This window comes from Triticum dicoccoides, chromosome 7A (assembly GCF_002162155.2).
Source record: "Triticum dicoccoides isolate Atlit2015 ecotype Zavitan chromosome 7A, WEW_v2.0, whole genome shotgun sequence".
Taxonomy (NCBI): Eukaryota; Viridiplantae; Streptophyta; class Magnoliopsida; order Poales; family Poaceae; genus Triticum; species Triticum dicoccoides.
The window spans coordinates 179,371,241-179,387,557 of NC_041392.1; the positions used below are offsets into that span (position 1 = coordinate 179,371,241).

General features: G+C 49.2%; 1 protein-coding gene across 2 annotated transcripts; it reads left to right on the top strand.

Annotated features, from left to right (window-relative positions):
- The first annotated feature begins 346 nt into the window (after positions 1-346).
- LOC119332424 (HIPL1 protein-like) lies at positions 347-3,351 on the top strand. 2 transcript variants are annotated; one of them, XM_037605610.1, is made up of 7 exons: positions 347-526; positions 609-766; positions 854-1,618; positions 1,701-1,917; positions 2,180-2,349; positions 2,429-2,670; positions 2,798-3,351. In XM_037605610.1, the coding sequence occupies exons 1-7, from the start codon at positions 424-426 to the stop codon at positions 3,195-3,197; spliced, it is 2,055 nt and encodes a 684-aa protein (XP_037461507.1). In that variant the 5' UTR covers positions 347-423; the 3' UTR covers positions 3,198-3,351. The 2 variants fall into 2 exon arrangements, with proteins under 2 accessions (XP_037461507.1, XP_037461506.1); XM_037605609.1 differs by having other exon boundaries at positions 375-766.
- Positions 3,352-16,317: the final 12,966 nt, after the last annotated feature.

The following is a 16,317-nucleotide window of genomic DNA, read 5'->3' on the forward strand; positions in this document are numbered from 1 at the left end:
TCAACCCTCATCCAAAATAATTTGGGTACGTTCGTCCTTTAGCTTTATCGTTTAGTTTAATTTAATCCATCAGCAGTTTATATGCTATAGTTTAGTTCATAGTTCAGAGTAATGCTCATCTCACATGATTCCTTTGGATGGCCCATATCCTATAATTTAATACGGTCATAGTTGTCATTATCCAGCATGTGGTCCGTTGATTGTCTTGCTAATCCCATTGTTTGGTCGGCTGAAAAAAAATCTCATTATTTTGTCAACGCCTGCCTCCTCAAGCCTCCATTATCCAGCATGTCGTCCATTGATTGCCTTGCTAATCCCAATCTTTGGTCAACTCCGGCCTCCTCACAAGCCTCCATAAAGTCGTCGGCCCCATTTCTTACCTGAGCAAGTTCCCATCTTCTCCTCCTTCCCGATCGAGGCACCATGAGGTCGTCGTCGATGGCGACCGCGATACTATCCATCGCCACCGTTGTCCTCCTCCTCGCCGCCCAGGACAGCCATGGCGCGAAACTGTGCATGGACTCGAGTATGCCGTCGATTTCTTGCAGCTTCTTTGTGTTGTTTCTCCGAGCAGTTTGTGATTATTATGCTTCGATCATGTCGAGCAGCGTTCCCGAGGGCGGTCAACGGGTCCCTTTCCTTCTGCGGCTACAACGGCACTGCTTGCTGCAACACGACGGACGACGCCGCTGTCCGGAGGCAGTTTGCCGCCATGAACATCTCAGGCACGCCGTGCGGCGACCTCGTCAAGTCCATCCTTTGCGCGGTACGGTTTCCTGCTCACTCGCTGGACTGAATTACCATGTGCATGGAAGGCTCTGCCACTGAGACAATGGGGATGTTGTTGTTGCAGAGATGCAACCCGTACGCCGGCGAGCTCTTCACCGTCGGGACAAGCCCTCGGACGGTGCCACTGCTATGCAACAGCACCGGCGTGTCGAGCCGTGTCAGCGGCGTGGCCGCGGCGACGGGGTACTGCGCGAAGGTGTGGGATACCTGCAAGGACGTGTCCATCCCGGCGTCGCCGTTCCAGCCGCCCAAGGGTGGCGCATCGGCGCCGAAGCTCGCCGAGGTGTGGGAGTCAGAGGGCGACTTCTGCGGCGCGCTGGGCGGCGAGTCCATCTGCTTCGACGGTGAGGCCGCGGCGTTCAATGCGACCCGCGTCGTGCCGCCGGTGAACGGTATGTGTCTGGAGCGCGTCAGCAACGGCTCGTACCTCAACATGGCGGCGCACCCGGACGGCTCCAACCGCGTGTTCCTCAGCAACCAGGCCGGCAAGGTATTCCTTGCCACCGTGCCGCCGCAGGGCTCCGGCAAGCCGCTGGAGCTGGACCTGGCCAACCCGTTCCTCGACATTACCGACGAGGTGCACTTCGACAACGAGTTCGGCCTCCTCGGCATGGCCTTCCACCCGGACTTCGATAAGAACGGCCGGTTCTTCGTCTCCTACAGCTGCGACAAAACGCAATCGGCATCGTGCTCTGGCAGGTGCGCCTGCAACTCCGACATCGGCTGCGACCCGTCCAAGCTCGGCGCCGACAACGGCGCGCAGCCCTGCCAGTACCAGAACGTGATCGCCGAGTACACCGCCAATTCGTCCTCCGGCTCGCCTTCGAAAGTACATACGCCATCATGTCAATTCTTGTCCGGCGATGTGTGCATTTGCTTCGGTGCTGATGCGCGGCCGTTTGTTGCCTCAGGCAACCTCTGCAAACCCGACGGAGGCGAGGCGGATCATGACGCTCGGGCTGCCGTTCACGACCCATCACGGTGGGCAGATCCTCTTCAGCCCGGGAGACGGCTACATGTACTTCATGATGGGCGACGGCGGCAGCGTCGGCGACCCGTGGAACTTCGCACAGAACAAGGGGACCCTGCTCGGGAAGATCATCCGGATCGACGTCAACGACATGCCAAGTAAGGCAACTATAAACTCAATTTACTTTATCCAAAAAATATATATAATGCATCCAGTTTGATAGTCACCAGTTTATTTTACTTTTTTGAAAAAGAACATGAATATAGCAATTGAAACTGTAATGAAGAGTGATCTTGAACTGAAATCCATCAGTACCACTTGTTTTATATTTGATGGCAACTGTGTATAGTTCACGTTTATATTCAAATTCAAACGGTCAGAGTGCCCAATTTTTCATATACAAATTTCTACTGCGTGCAGCTGGTAACAGCACTCCCAGTTGGGGCAACTACGGTATCCCCAAGGACAACCCATTCTCCATGGACCCCAAGTTCGCGCCGGAGGTCTTCGCCATGGGCTTCAAGAACCCGTGGCGTTGCAGCTTCGACTCCGCAAAGCCGTCCTACTTCTTCTGCGCCGACGTCGGCCAGGTAACCTCTCGTATCCCCATGCTTTTATGACCACAATCCGTGTTACTAATTTCGTGATGAAGTCCGTGTGAGTTTGCAGTCTTTGTATGAGGAAGTCGACCTAGTGGTGAATGGCGGGAACTACGGGTGGCGCGTGTTCGAGGGCCCCCAGCCCTACCCAGCGTTGTCAACTCCCGGTGGGAACACCTCGGTCGACTCCATCAACGCCATCATGCCGGTCATGGGTTACGCCCACAACACCGTCAACAACAACGTTGGCTCTGCCTCCATCATCGGCGGCTATGTCTACCGCTCCATGACCAACCCATGCCTCAACGGCAGGTAATAATTACAGCCCTCGATTGACTTCATTCACCACCTCATTTTGTTGTTGCTTTCATGGCATAATTTGTGACCGTGACAAGCGTGTGTATTGTGTTAATTTCATCTTGTCCTTGCGTGTGTGTAGGTACATTTACGCGGACCTGTATGCGCAGTCCATGTGGTCGGGGATCGAGACGCCGGAGAACAGCGGGGTGTACAATGTGACGCCGCTGACATTCGGCTGCTCCAAGACGTCACCGATCCCGTGCGACGTCGCGGCCAAGAGCCCGCTGCCGTCGTTGGGCTACATCTTCTCCTTCGGCGAGGACAACGCCAAGGACTTATACTTGCTTACCAGCAAGGGAGTGTACAGGGTGGTCGATCCCAGCAGTTGCAACTACGCATGCCCAATCAAGAGCTCCACACAAGAAGGGGTGCCCCCGCCTACCTCGTCGCCAAGCTCGGCATTCAATGCACAAGCTTTCACCCTACCAACGACAATGTTGGCAGGAGTGTTACTTGTCTTGCTGAGCTTGGGATTTTGAGAAGAACTATTCGTTTCAGTTCAGAATGTTTTGCAAAGTTGCCATACGGTTGTGGTGTTTTGATGTTGTATATTTTGGGTACTCTCTCTATGTGTGCGATCGTGTAAATTTTTAGATTGTATTTATCAAATTATAAGTCAAATATTGCACGAAATGGATTGAATTAGGGCCCAATTGCGCAAACATTGCTTCTTAAAGGAAAAGGTTGTAATCCCCGGACGGTGGGATTATTTTCACCGAGAGTTCAATAAAACTCTGAGCAAATGGTACACACATGGGTTCCAAATGTAGCACATCTTTTTTTAGGGACAAACGTAGCACATCTTGGTTAACCCTTCAACACAAAGTGAGAACAAAAGTGTAAGTGAGTTGATATGTGAAGGTCCAAGATCTTGACTCTAGTTAACCATTTTTACAGCAAGCAAGTGAGAGCATCTACAATAACGATTGGCTAACATTGATCTCCAAACGTCAGCGGACATACGGGTCAATGACCGGGCCTGTTCATTTTGACCCTCCATTTTGTGCATGTATGCAAGCATGTCCCATACATCCTTCTCAAATTGCCCGGTCAAATGCATGTGATTTGCTGAGATGGAGAGAGAAATAGTAAAGAAGGAGAAAATATTATCTGGGTGGGCTGCATCCTACGTGGAGGGCTGCCCGGACATCCCCGTATCCTCCCCATATTTGGTATGGGTATGAGGATTTCCAAACAGCCCGGTTGTTGGGGAATGTAGTAATTTTAAAAAAATATCCTACGCACACGCAAGATCATGGTGATGCATACCAACGAGAGGGGAGAGTGTTGTCCACGTATCCTCGTAGACCGAAAGCGGAAGCGTTAGCACAACGCGGTTGATGTAGTCGTACATCTTCACGATCCGACCGATCCAAGTACCAAACGCACGGCACCTCCGAGTTCAGCACACGTTCAGCTCGATGACGTTCCGCGAACTCCGATCCAACAGAGCTTCACGGGAGAGTTCCGTCAGCACGACGGCGTGGTGACGGTGATGATTTTGCTACCGACGCAGGGCTTCGCCTAAGCACCGCTACGATATGACCGAGGTGGAATATGGTGGAGGGGGACACCGCACACGGCTGAGAGAGATCAACTGATCAACTTGTGTGTCTAGAGGTGCCCCCCTGCCCCTGTATATAAAGGAGCAAGGGGGGAGGCCGGCCGGCCATCTATGGGCGCGCCAGGAGGAGGAGTCCTCCTCCTAGTAGGAGTAGGACTCCCCTTTCCTACTCCTACTAGGAGGAGGAAAGGAAGGAGGAGAAGGAGAAGGAAGGAGAAAGAGGAAAAAGGAGGAAAGGGGGGCCGACCCCCTAGTCCAATTCGGTTTGGGCTAGGGGGCCGCGCGCCCTGCCTCCTCTCTTCCACCACTTGGCCCATGTGGCCCATTACTTCTTCCTCGTATTCCCGTAACTCCCCGGTACCCCCGAAAATACCCGAATCACTCAGAACCTTTCCGATGTCCGAATATAGTCGTCCAATATATCGATCTTTACGTCTCGACCATTTCGAGACTCCTCGTCATGTCCCCGATCTCATCCGGGACTCCGAACTACCTTCGGTACATCAAATCACATAAAGTCATAATACAATCGTCACCGAAACTTTAAGCGTGCGGACCCTACGGGTTCGAGAACTATGTAGACATGACCGAGACATGTCTCCGATCAATAACCAATACTGTAACCTGGATGCTCATATTGGCTCCCACATATTCTACGAAGATCTTTATCGGTCAGACCGCATAACAACATACGTTGTTCCCTTTGTCATCGGTATGTTACTTGCCCGAGATTCGATCGTCGGTATCTCAATACCTAGTTCAATCTCGTTACCGGCAAGTCTCTTTACTCATTCCGTAATACATCAACCCACAACTAACTTATTAGTTGCAATGCTTGCAAGGCTTAAGTGATGTGCATTACCAAGAGGGCCCAGAGATACCTCTCCGACAATTGGAGTGACAAATCCTAATCTCGAAATACGCCAACCCAACAAGTACCTTCGGAGAAACCTGTAGAGCACCTTTATAATCACCCAGTTACATTGTGACGTTTGGTAGCACACAAAGTGTTCCTCCGGTAAACGGGAGTTGCATAATCTCATAGCCATAGGAATATGTATAAGTTATGAAGAAAGCAATAGCATAAAACTAAACGATCAAGTGCTAAGCTAATGGAATGGGTCAAGTCAATCACATCATTCTCCTAATGATGTGATCCCATTAATCAAATGACAACTCATGTCTGTGGCTAGGAAACATAACCATCTTCAATCAACGAGCTAGTCAAGTAGAGGCATACTAGTGACACTCTGTTTGTCTATGTATTCACACATGTATTATGTTTCCGGTTAATACAATTCTAGCATGAATAATAAACATTTATCATGATATAAGGAAATAAATAATAACTTTATTATTGCCTCTAGGGCATATTTCCTTCAGTCTCCCACTTTAACTAGAGTCAATAATCTAGATTACAGCGTAATGATTCTAACACCCATGGAGCCTTGGTGCTGATCATGTTTTGCTAATGGAAGAGGCTTAGTCAGCGGGTCTGCAACATTCAGATCCGTATGTATCTTGCAAATTTCTATGTCTCCCACTTGGACTAAATCCCGAATGGAATTGAAGCATCTCTTGATGTGCTTGGTTCTCTTGTGAAATCTCGATTCCTTCGCCAAGGCAATTGCACCAGTATTGTCACAAAAGATTTTCATTGGACCCGATGCACTAGGTATGACACCTAGATCGGATATGAACTCCTTCATCCAGACTCCTTCATTTGCTGCTTCCGAAGCAGCTATGTACTCCGCTTCACATGTAGATCCCGCTAAGACGCTTTGTTTAGAACTACACCAACTGACAGCTCCACCGTTCAATATAAACACATATTTAGTTTGCGACTTAGAATCGTCCGGATCAGTGTCAAAGCTTGCATCAACGTAACCATTTACGATGAGCTCTTTGTCACCTCCATATATGAGAAACATATCCTTAGTCCTTTTCAGGTACTTCAGGATGTTCTTGACCGCTGTCCAGTGATCCACTCCAGGATTACTTTGGTACCTCCCTGCTAGACTTACAGCAAGGCACACATCAGGTCTGGTACACAGCATTGCATACATGATAGAGCCTATGGCTGAAGCATATGGAACATCTTTCATTTTCTCTCTATCTTCTGCGGTGGTCGGACATTGAGTCTTACTCAACTTCACACCTTGTAACACAGGCAAGAACCCTTTCTTTGCCTGATCCATTTTGAACTTCTTCAAAACTTTGTCAAGGTATGTGCTTTGTGAAAGTCCAATTAAGCGTCTTGATCTATCTCTATAGATCTTAATGCCCAATATGTAAGCAGCTTCACCGAGGTCTTTCATTGAAAAACTCTTATTCAAATATCCCTTTATGCTATCCAGAAATTCTATATCATCTCCAATCAATAATATGTCATCCACATATAATATCAGAAATGCTACAGAGCTCCCACTCACTTTCTTGTAAATACAGGCTTCTCCAAAAGTCTGTACAAAACCAAATGCTTTGATCACACTATCAAAGTGTTTATTCCAACTCCGAGAGGCTTGCACCAGTCCATAAATGGATCGCTAGAGCTTGCACACTTTGTTAGCTCCCTTTGGATCGACAAAACCTTCTGGCTGCATCATATACAACTCTTCTTCCAGAAATCCATTCAGGAATGCAGTTTTAACATCCATTTGCCAAATTTCATAATCATAAAATGCGGCAATTGCTAACATGATTCGGACAGACTTAAGCATCGCTACGGGTGAGAAGGTCTCATCGTAATCAATCCCTTGAACTTGTTGAAAACCTTTTGCAACAAGTCGAGCTTTGTAGACAGTAACATTACCGTCAGCGTCAGTCTTCTTCTTGAAGATCCATTTATTCTCAATTGCTTTCCGATCAATGGGCAAGTCAACCAAAGTCCATACTTTGTTCTCATACATGGATCCCATCTCAGATTTCATGGCTTCTAGCCATTTTGCGGAATCTGGGCTCACCATCGCTTCTTCATACTTCGTAGGTTCATCATGATCTAGTAGCATGACTTCCAGAACAGGATTACCGTACCACTCTGGTGCGGATTTTATTCTGGTTGATCTACGAGGTTCGGTAGTAACTTGATCTAAAGTTTCATGATCATTATCATTAGCTTCCTCACTAATTGGTGTAGGTGTCACAGAAACCGGTTTCTGTGATGTACTACTTTCCAATAAGGGAGCAGGTACAGTTACCTCATCAAGTTCTCCTATCCTCCCACTCACTTCTTTCGAGAGAAACTCCTTTTATAGAAAGGATCCATTCTTAGCAACGAAAGTCTTGCCTTCGGATCTATGATAGAAGGTGTACCCAACAGTTTCCTTTGGGTATCCTATGAAGACACATTTCTCCGATTTGGTTTGAGCTTATCAGGTTGAAGCCTTTTCACATAAGCATCGCAGCCCCAAACTTTCAGAAACGACAATTTTGGTTTCTTACCAAACCACAGTTCATAAGGCGTCGTCTCAACGGATTTCGATGGTGCCCTATTTAACGTGAATGCAGCCGTCTCTAAAGCATAACCCCAAAAAGATAGTTGTAAATCTGTAAGGGACACCATAGATCACACCATATCTAGTAAAGTATGATTACGACGTTCAGACACACCATTACGCTGTGGTGTTCCGGGTGGCGTGAGTTGCGAAACTATTCTGCATTGTTTCAAATGTAGACCAAACTCGTAACTCAAATATTCTCCTCCACGATCAGATCATAGAAACTTTATTTTCTTGTTACGATGATTTTCAAATTCACTCTGAAATTCTTTGAACTTTTCAAATGTTTCAGACTTATGTTTCATCAAGTAGATATACCCATATCTGCTTAAATCACCTGTGAAGGTGAGAAAATAACGATATCCGCCACGAGCCTCAATATTCATCGGACCACATACATCTGTATGTATGATTTCCAACAAATCCGTTCTCTCTCCATAGTACCGGAGAACGGCGTTTTGGTCATCTTGCCCATGAGGCACGGTTCGCAAGTACCAAGTGATTCATAATCAAGTGATTCCAAAAGTCCATCAGTATAGAGTTTCTTCATGCGCTTTACACCGATATGACCTAAACGGCAGTGCCACAAATAAGTTGCACTGTCATTATCAACTCTGCAGCTTTTGGTTTCAACATTATGAATATGTGTATCACTACTATCGAGATTCATCAAAAATAGACCACTCTTCAAGGGTGCATGACCATAAAAGATATTACTCATATAAATAGAACAACCATTATTCTCTGATTTAAATGAATAACCGTCTCGCATCAAACAAGATCCAGATATAATGTTCGTGCTCAACGCTGGCACCAAATAACAATTATTTAGGTCTAAAACTAATCCCGAAGGTAGATGTAGAGGTAGCGTGCCGACCGCGATCACATCGACTTTGGAACCATTTCCCACGCGCATCGTCACCTCGTCCTTTGCCAGTGTTCGCTTAATTCGTAGTCCCTGTTTCGAGTTGCAAATGTTAGCAACAGAACCAGTATCAAATACCCAGGTGCTACTGCGAGCTCTAGTAAGGTACACATCAATAACATGTATATCACATATACCTTTGTTCACCTTGCCATCCTTCTTATCCGCCAAATACTTGGGGCAGTTCCGCTTCCAGTGCCCAGTCTGCTTGCAGTAGAAGCACTCAGTTTCAGGCTTAGGTCCAGATTTGGGTTTCTTCTCCTGAGCAGTAACTTGCTTACTGTTCTTCTTGAAGTTCCCCTTCTTCTTCCCTTTGCCCTTTTTCTTGAAACTGGCGGTCTTGTTGACCATCAACACTTGATGCTCCTTCTTGATTTCTACCTCCGCAGCCTTTAGCATTACGAAGAGCTCGGGAATTGTCTTATCCATCCCTTGCATGTTATAGTTCATCACGAAGCTCTTGTAGCTTGGTGGCAGTGATCGAAGAACTCTGTCGATGACACTATCAACAGGAAGATTAACTCCCAGTTGAGTCAAGTGATTTTGATACCCGGACATTTTGAGTATATGTTCACTGACAGAACTATTCTCCTCCATCTTGCAGCTATAGAATTTATTGGAGACTTTATATCTCTCAATCCGGGCATTTGCTTGAGATATTAACTTCAACTCCTGGAACATCTCATATGCTCCATGACGTTCAAAACGTTGTTGAAGTCCCGATTCTAAGCCGTAAAGCATGGCACACTAAACTATCGAGTAGTCATCAGCTTTGCTTTGCCAAACGTTCATAACATTTGGTGTTGCTTTAGCAGCAGGCCTGGCACCTAGCGGTGCTTCCAGGACGTAATTCTTCTGTGCAGCAATGAGGATAATCCTCAAGTTACGGACCCAGTCCGTGTAATTGCTACCATCATCTTTCAACTTTGCTTTCTCAAGGAACGCATTAAAATTCAACGGAACAATAGCACGGGCCATCTATCTACAATCAAACATAGACAAGCAAGATACTATCAGGTACTAAGTTCATGATAAATTTAAGTTCAATTAATCATATTACTTAAGAACTCCCACTTAGAAAGACATCCCTCTAATCTTCTAAGTGATCACATGATCCAAATCAACTAAACCATAACCGATCATCACGTGAAATGGAGTAGCTTTCAATGGTGAACATCAATATGTTGATCATATCTACTATATGATTCACACTCGACCTTTCGATCTCAGTGTTCCGAGGCCATATCTGCATATGCTAGGCTCGTCAAGTTTAACCTGAGTATTCTGCGTGTGCAAAACTGGCTTGCACCCATTGTAGATGGACGTAGAGCTTATCACACCCGATCATCACGTGGTGTCTGGGCATGACGAACTTTGGCAACGGTGCATACTCAGGGAGAACACTTTTATCTTGAAATTTAGTGAGAGATCATTGTCGGTGTGAAAACCGGTGGATCTCGGGTAGGGGGTTCCGAACTGTGCGTCTAGGCCGGATGGTAACAGGAGGCAAGGGACATGAAGTTTTACCCAGGTTCGGGCCCTCTTGATGGAGGTAAAACCCTACGTCCTGCTTGATTAATATTGATGATATGGGTAGTACAAGAGTAGATCTACCACGAGATCGGAGAGGCTAAACCCTAGAAGCTAGCCTATGGTATGATTGTTGTTCTGTATGTTGTCCTATGGACTAAAAATCCTCCGGTTTATATAGACACCGGAGAGGGTTAGGGTTACACAAAGTCGGTTACAATGGTAGGAGATCTACATATTCGTATCGCCAAGCTTGCCTTCCACGCCAAGGAAAGTCCCTTCAGGACACGGGATGAAGTCTTCAATCTTGTATCTTCATAGTCCAAGAGTCTGGCTGAAGGTATAGTCTGGCCATCCGGAAACCCCCTAATCCAGGACTCCCTCAGTAGCCCCTGAACCAGGCTTCAATGATGACGAGTCGAGCGCGCAGTTTGTCTTAGGCATTGCAAGGCGGGTTCCTCCTCCAAGTACTTCATAGAAGATTTTGAACACAAAGATAGTGTCCGTCTCTGCAAAATAAGTTTCCACATACTGCCATAGAGAGAATAATATTTTCACAAATCTAATCTGCTGACGTATTCCATAGTGTGACGCACCACGGCCAAGCCTTTATTCGAATCGTTTTATTATCCCACCTCAGCGCGTCATGTGAGGAGGTTTCCTTGGCACGTCTTGTCGAAGCAGAGATCGTGTCCCCTTATTCCGGGATTCTCATCAATACGGGCATGGGTAACCCAACTGCGCCATTGATTACGGTGCTTGGGGATAAGCGAGTTTTACCAGGCTGGTGGGGACACATAGTTGCGTCCACCCATATAAGGGGATAAGGATCCACCTTTTCACCTATGCCTTCTTCCTCCTTTGCCTATCCATTCTTGCGCACCCGAGCTCCAGCTCCCAAGTCCACACTCCCCACCTCAACCTTCTCCAGCCATGTCCGGAGCGGGAGGCAAGTGGATGGTCTCCTCCGTTACGGAGGGACACATTAAAAAACTAAGGAAGGCCGGATACTTATCCAACGACATCGCGTACCGGCTTCCCGAAGAAGGGCAGCTCCTCCCCACCCCAAGGCCCCATGAGAGGGTAGTGTTCCTTCCCCACTTCCTCCGCGGACTGGGCTTTCCTATCCACCCATTCGTCCGGGGACTCATGTTCTACTACGGCCTGGATTTCCATGATCTGGCCCCGAACTTCATCCTCAACATCTCGGCGTTTATCATCGTGTGCGAGGCTTTCCTCTGCATCCTCCCCCATTTCGGCCTATGGCTCAAGACTTTCAATGTCAAGCCGAAGGTGATGCGCGGCAACCAGGCGGAGTGCGGAGGCGCCATGGTGGGCAAGATGCCCAACGTCTTATGACCCGAGGGCTCCTTTGTGGAGACCCTGAAGGGGTGGCAATCGGGGTGGTTTTACATCACCGAGCCGCGCGACCCTGAGTGGATCGCAGCCCCCGAGTTCCGGTCCGGACCCCCAACGCGGCTCACGTCCTGGCAAGAGACGGGCCTGTCGTGGGGCAGCAAAGGAGAGGTGACTGGACTGCAAATGTGCATCCAAACCCTGGTGGACAAGCATCTCAGGCTTGTCAACGTAGTCCGGGTTATGCTCATCCGCCGGATCCTCCCGTGTCAACAATGGGCCTTCAATCTGTGGGAGTTCAACCCGGCGCAGCACCGAACTCTGAGCAGGCTCTTCGACACGACGTACGAAGATGTCTGGAAGGTGCTTTTCAAGGGCGCCGAGGCTCCCGCATCTGCTACCGAGGATCGCGGATTCAGCGCGCAGCGTCACGCTAGCGCGGTAAGTTGTTTGTACCTTTTACAGGGTATTAGTTTTTCATAGTTTAACTCTATGGGGGATCTAAGCTCCTTTACCTTTGACAGGTTTGGCAGGCGAAGTCCGGACAGATCGACTGTCCGGCTCCTTTGCTCGAAGACCCAGCCGATGCCCGCTTGGCGAAGCTGCTGGTTTTGGCACCCTATGTGGTGCCGGAGAAGAAGGCCAAGAAGAAGGCCACGGGGACTCGAAAGAGTGCCCGGCGCCCGGAGGTGTCGGATTCATCATCCGACGACTCCAAGACGCACTCCTCCCACGAAGACGAGGAGGAGGAAGAAGAGACCTCTCCCCCTCCAGCGGGGGAAGGGAAGAAAAGGAAGGCCGCCCCAACTGGGGAGGCCGAAGGGTCCAAGAAGGGGGAAACCCTTCCTCCGGACTACTCCACCAACGCCGTCGATGGCGAAGAGGAGTGGCCGCTCAGGGCCATGCCCCTGGCGAAATCGCAAGTATCCGGATACTAGAGTAATTCATAGTATTCCTTTATTGCACAGCTTTCCCTTATGTCGAATATGATTATGCAGCCCACCCAAAGACCGGCTCGACGCGTCGTCGAGCGGTTCACTGGACTCGTCGGATTTGAATTCGCTTCCGACGGCTTCCTCCCCCCGCCCTACGAACGACGCCGAAGTGTTGTCCCAACAGGTTCCAAACCGGGAGGAGGTGGTCCTGGAGGCGCCGCAAGGCGACCTCCCGGATTCCAGGAGTAAAGGGGATAAAACCCCCCAGGGCTCCAAGTCCGGCCCTAGGCCAGACACCGCTCCGGAATCTTCAAAGGTTCCAGAGTCCGGCGGGTGACCTCCTTCGAAGAGGAGCAAGCCCACCGTGCCGGTGACCCCCGTCCAACCGGAGGCGCCGAACAATCTGTTGGAGGTGCTCAATGGCGCCTCCATCGACGAGGAGCACCGCACCATTATGAGTGTGGTGGTCCAGAGGGTTCAGTCCGCCAAGAGCAGACTGACTGAAGCTTGTACTAGCCTTTTAACAGGCTTTGAGGTAAGTAAAGAATGTGTAAATAATATTACCGCATAGACAGTAGCCCCTGATGCTCTGTTTGGCGTTCGGGGAGAAAAGCCGAATAGAGGATCAAAATGAAATTCGCAGGAGTCTAACAAAAAGGAGTCAATATGCGTATGCAGGCTTCTCTGTTGGCATCCGCCGTACTGACTGCGGAAGTGGACACGCTAAAGCAGAACCTCGAGCAGTCCGAGCAACAGCTCGGGCGTGCCAAGAAGCAGCTCGAGGACAAGGAAGGTAAGAAATACCTTGTTTAAATATATATATAAAAAGGTGCAATTGCAAAAAATGACAGGATTATCGTGGCTATTGTAGGGGCCATGTCTGAGGTGGCGACCCTTAAGCAAGCGCTGCTCGAGGCCAAGAAGAGGGCGGCCACGGAGCGCACCGAGTGGGAGAAGTATGAGGCCGAGGTTGGCAAGGTGCGGCAGGAGCTCCAGGAACTCATGGAAAAACATGAGAGTTTGGAGCTTGACTCAAAGACGCGAGCGTCCGAGCTCGCGATGGCTATTGAAAATGCCAAGTCTGCCAAGGCCGAATCCCAGAAGACCCTCCAGGAGTTGGATGAGGTGAAAAAGATATCGGCGGGTAAGGCATTCTTTATGCAAAGCAAACATGTAAACGTAAGTTACTTGTTACTTACCCGAATCCGGAGCTCTCCAGGAGCATTCGCAGATCTTCCCCGTAGCGTGTCCGATGCTGCCGCATTCTATCGAGCCGAGGAAGGCAGCTCGACAGAGAAGGTGTTCTGGTCTCAGTATGCTGAGGCCGGACACTCCGTGCCCCTGAGCGACCGGCTGAACCAACTGGTCGAGCTCCACAAGGCGGCCGAACAGGCCATGAAGGGCCTCATAGTTCGACTGTGGCCTGGAGAGGCTCTGCCTGGGAGCTATTTCGGGCTGGTGCGGCGGCTGATGGGGGCCTGTCCAAGGCTCGAAGTCATCAAGCACTCCGTCTGCATTGAAGGCGCCCGTAGGGCCCTTGCCCGTGCTAAGGTGCACTGGGGCAAGCTGGATGCTGAGAAGCTTGTGAAGGACGGGCCACTGCCGGGGAAGGAGCATCGCAAGCCCGAGAATTATTATAAGGATGTTCTGAAGGGTGCCTGCCTTATGGCGGATGAATGTTCCAGGGATGTAATTTTTGAGTAAAACTCGCTCGTTTTGTCCTGTGCGCTGAAAACTGGTTCATATGCACTAAGCAATGCTGTTAGAATTTAAAATATTACCTTCTGTGCGGCTGTTTATCAATTCTGAGAGATGGCGAGTCGTCGGCTTCTGCCCCTGTGCCGCTAGTGCTGGGGTGTTCGGGGATAAACCTGAGCGCTCTTTTCCCATGTTTGGGTCCTTCGAGGGAGGTGCTTAGCACAGCGAACAAGGCAATCGGACTATAATGCTTGAACACTCTCACTTAGCCATAGAATTCTATAATTTTAAATTTTAGCGAAGCCCCTGGTATTCGGAAGACCGAGTTCGGGGCGCTATCCACGCCTTGGCCGAACAGAGCCGACTCCTCGCTCTAAGCGGCATAAGTCTTGAGGGACTCAAAAAACCTCTCGAACAGCGACCAGCTCTCGCTTCATCATGACAGTCAGTTTTAGCTTTCTCTACTGAGGTGCTCGACCCAGCTCAACTGGGGCACAATCACAGTAGTTCTCCTAGTGCTACCTTAGCCGATATAGCGGAACGTAAGGCACCAAAACATAGGAGTCGGGCAAACCCAACTATTGACCCAAGACATGATTCGGAGCCGATGCATATAATGCTATAAGTTCGAGGTGCCGCACTTGTTAAAGTGTCCGGACTTCGCACACCATATTGAGGGGTACTAAAGCCCCTGGCGTATTTTGGCCGTACCAAAGTGTACGGGTGCAACATGTCGTTAAGGAACATATATTTGTAAAAAAAAGAGTAATGCAAAAATAGACAGAAGCTATGCATTGTTTATTAAAAAGGGCTGCGATCAAAGCAGAACGATACAAATAATGCGATAAGCAAAAGGTTGGACTATTTAACATGTCCGTTCCAGGGGCAGGCTGCGGAATGGTAAGCAAAACAGGTATACTGCTCGTGATAGAGACCACCTGGGAGTTCCGTAATGCGGCATGGCTTGTCTGCTTCCCTAGTTCTTGTATCGTTTGTGCGGCAATTGAACCGCCGAACAAGCCTTCAGAAGAGTGGAGTCCAGAAAGTAAGAGAAAATTAAAAAATCGGCAGCCCCTGGTGCGGTTTAAGCCGTGTTTCGGGCGTGCCATGATGGTGCAACTCCCCCTGCACCCATGGTATTTCTAGAGCGTAGTTATGTACGCGAAGCACTGGTGTCGCATGTTTGCGCGGGCTGGGGTTGGGGCCGTATTGCTACGCCTGCTCGAAACGTGCCAGGCAGTCTTGTTGTAGGATACTCCGGGCGCGCTTGACGATGTCCGGATGTTTAATAGCCGGACTGGAGAACTACCTGGAGAGGCTACTTTGTACTTCCGCTGCAAGGGCCGCCGTGTGCTCCTCCGTTCGGAGGGAGCGTTCGGTGTTTCCATTGACCGTAATTACTCCTCGAGGGTCTGGCATCTTGAGCTTAAGGTATGCGTAGTGCGGTACCGCATTGAACTTGGCGAATGCGGTTCGCCCGAGCAGTGCGTGATAGCCACTGCGGAATGGGACTATGTCGAAGATTAACTCCTCGCTTCAGAAATTATCCGGAGATCCGAAGACCACTTCAAGTGTGACTGAGCCTGTACAGTTGGCCTCTACACCTGGTATTACGCCTTTAAAAGTCATTTTGGTGGGCTTAATCCTCAAAGGATCTATGCTCATTTTCCACACTGTATCCTGGTAAAGCAGGTTCAGGCTGCTGCCGCCGTCCATAAGGACTCTAGTGAGATGAAATCCGTCAATGATTGGGTCTAGAACCAATGCGGCGAATCCTCCATGATGGGTGCTAGTGGGATGGTCCCTTTGATCAAAGGTGATCGGGCAGGAGGACCATGGGTTGAACTTTGGGGCGACTGGCTCTACCACGTATACGTCCCTTAACGCGCACTTCCGCTCCCTCTTGGGGATGTGGGTTGCGTATATCATGTTCACCGTCCGCACTTGTGGGGGAAAACCCTTCTGTCCACTATTTTTCGGCGGCCGGGGCTCTTCGTCGTCATCGCTATGCAGCCCCTTGTCAGTATTTTTGGCATTTAACTTGCTTCCTGCTTGAACACCCAACAATCCCTGTTGGTGTGATTGGCCAGCTTT

Coding starts and splice junctions, on each gene's coding strand:
- LOC119332424 (XM_037605609.1), top strand. CDS start 500: ATGGCGCGAAACTGTGCATGGACTCGAGTATGCCGTCGATTTCTTGCA. Junction 767..853: donor TCAAGTCCATCCTTTGCGCG/GTACGGTTTCCT, acceptor TTGTTGTTGCAG/AGATGCAACCCGTACGCCGG. Junction 2,671..2,797: donor AACCCATGCCTCAACGGCAG/GTAATAATTACA, acceptor GCGTGTGTGTAG/GTACATTTACGCGGACCTGT.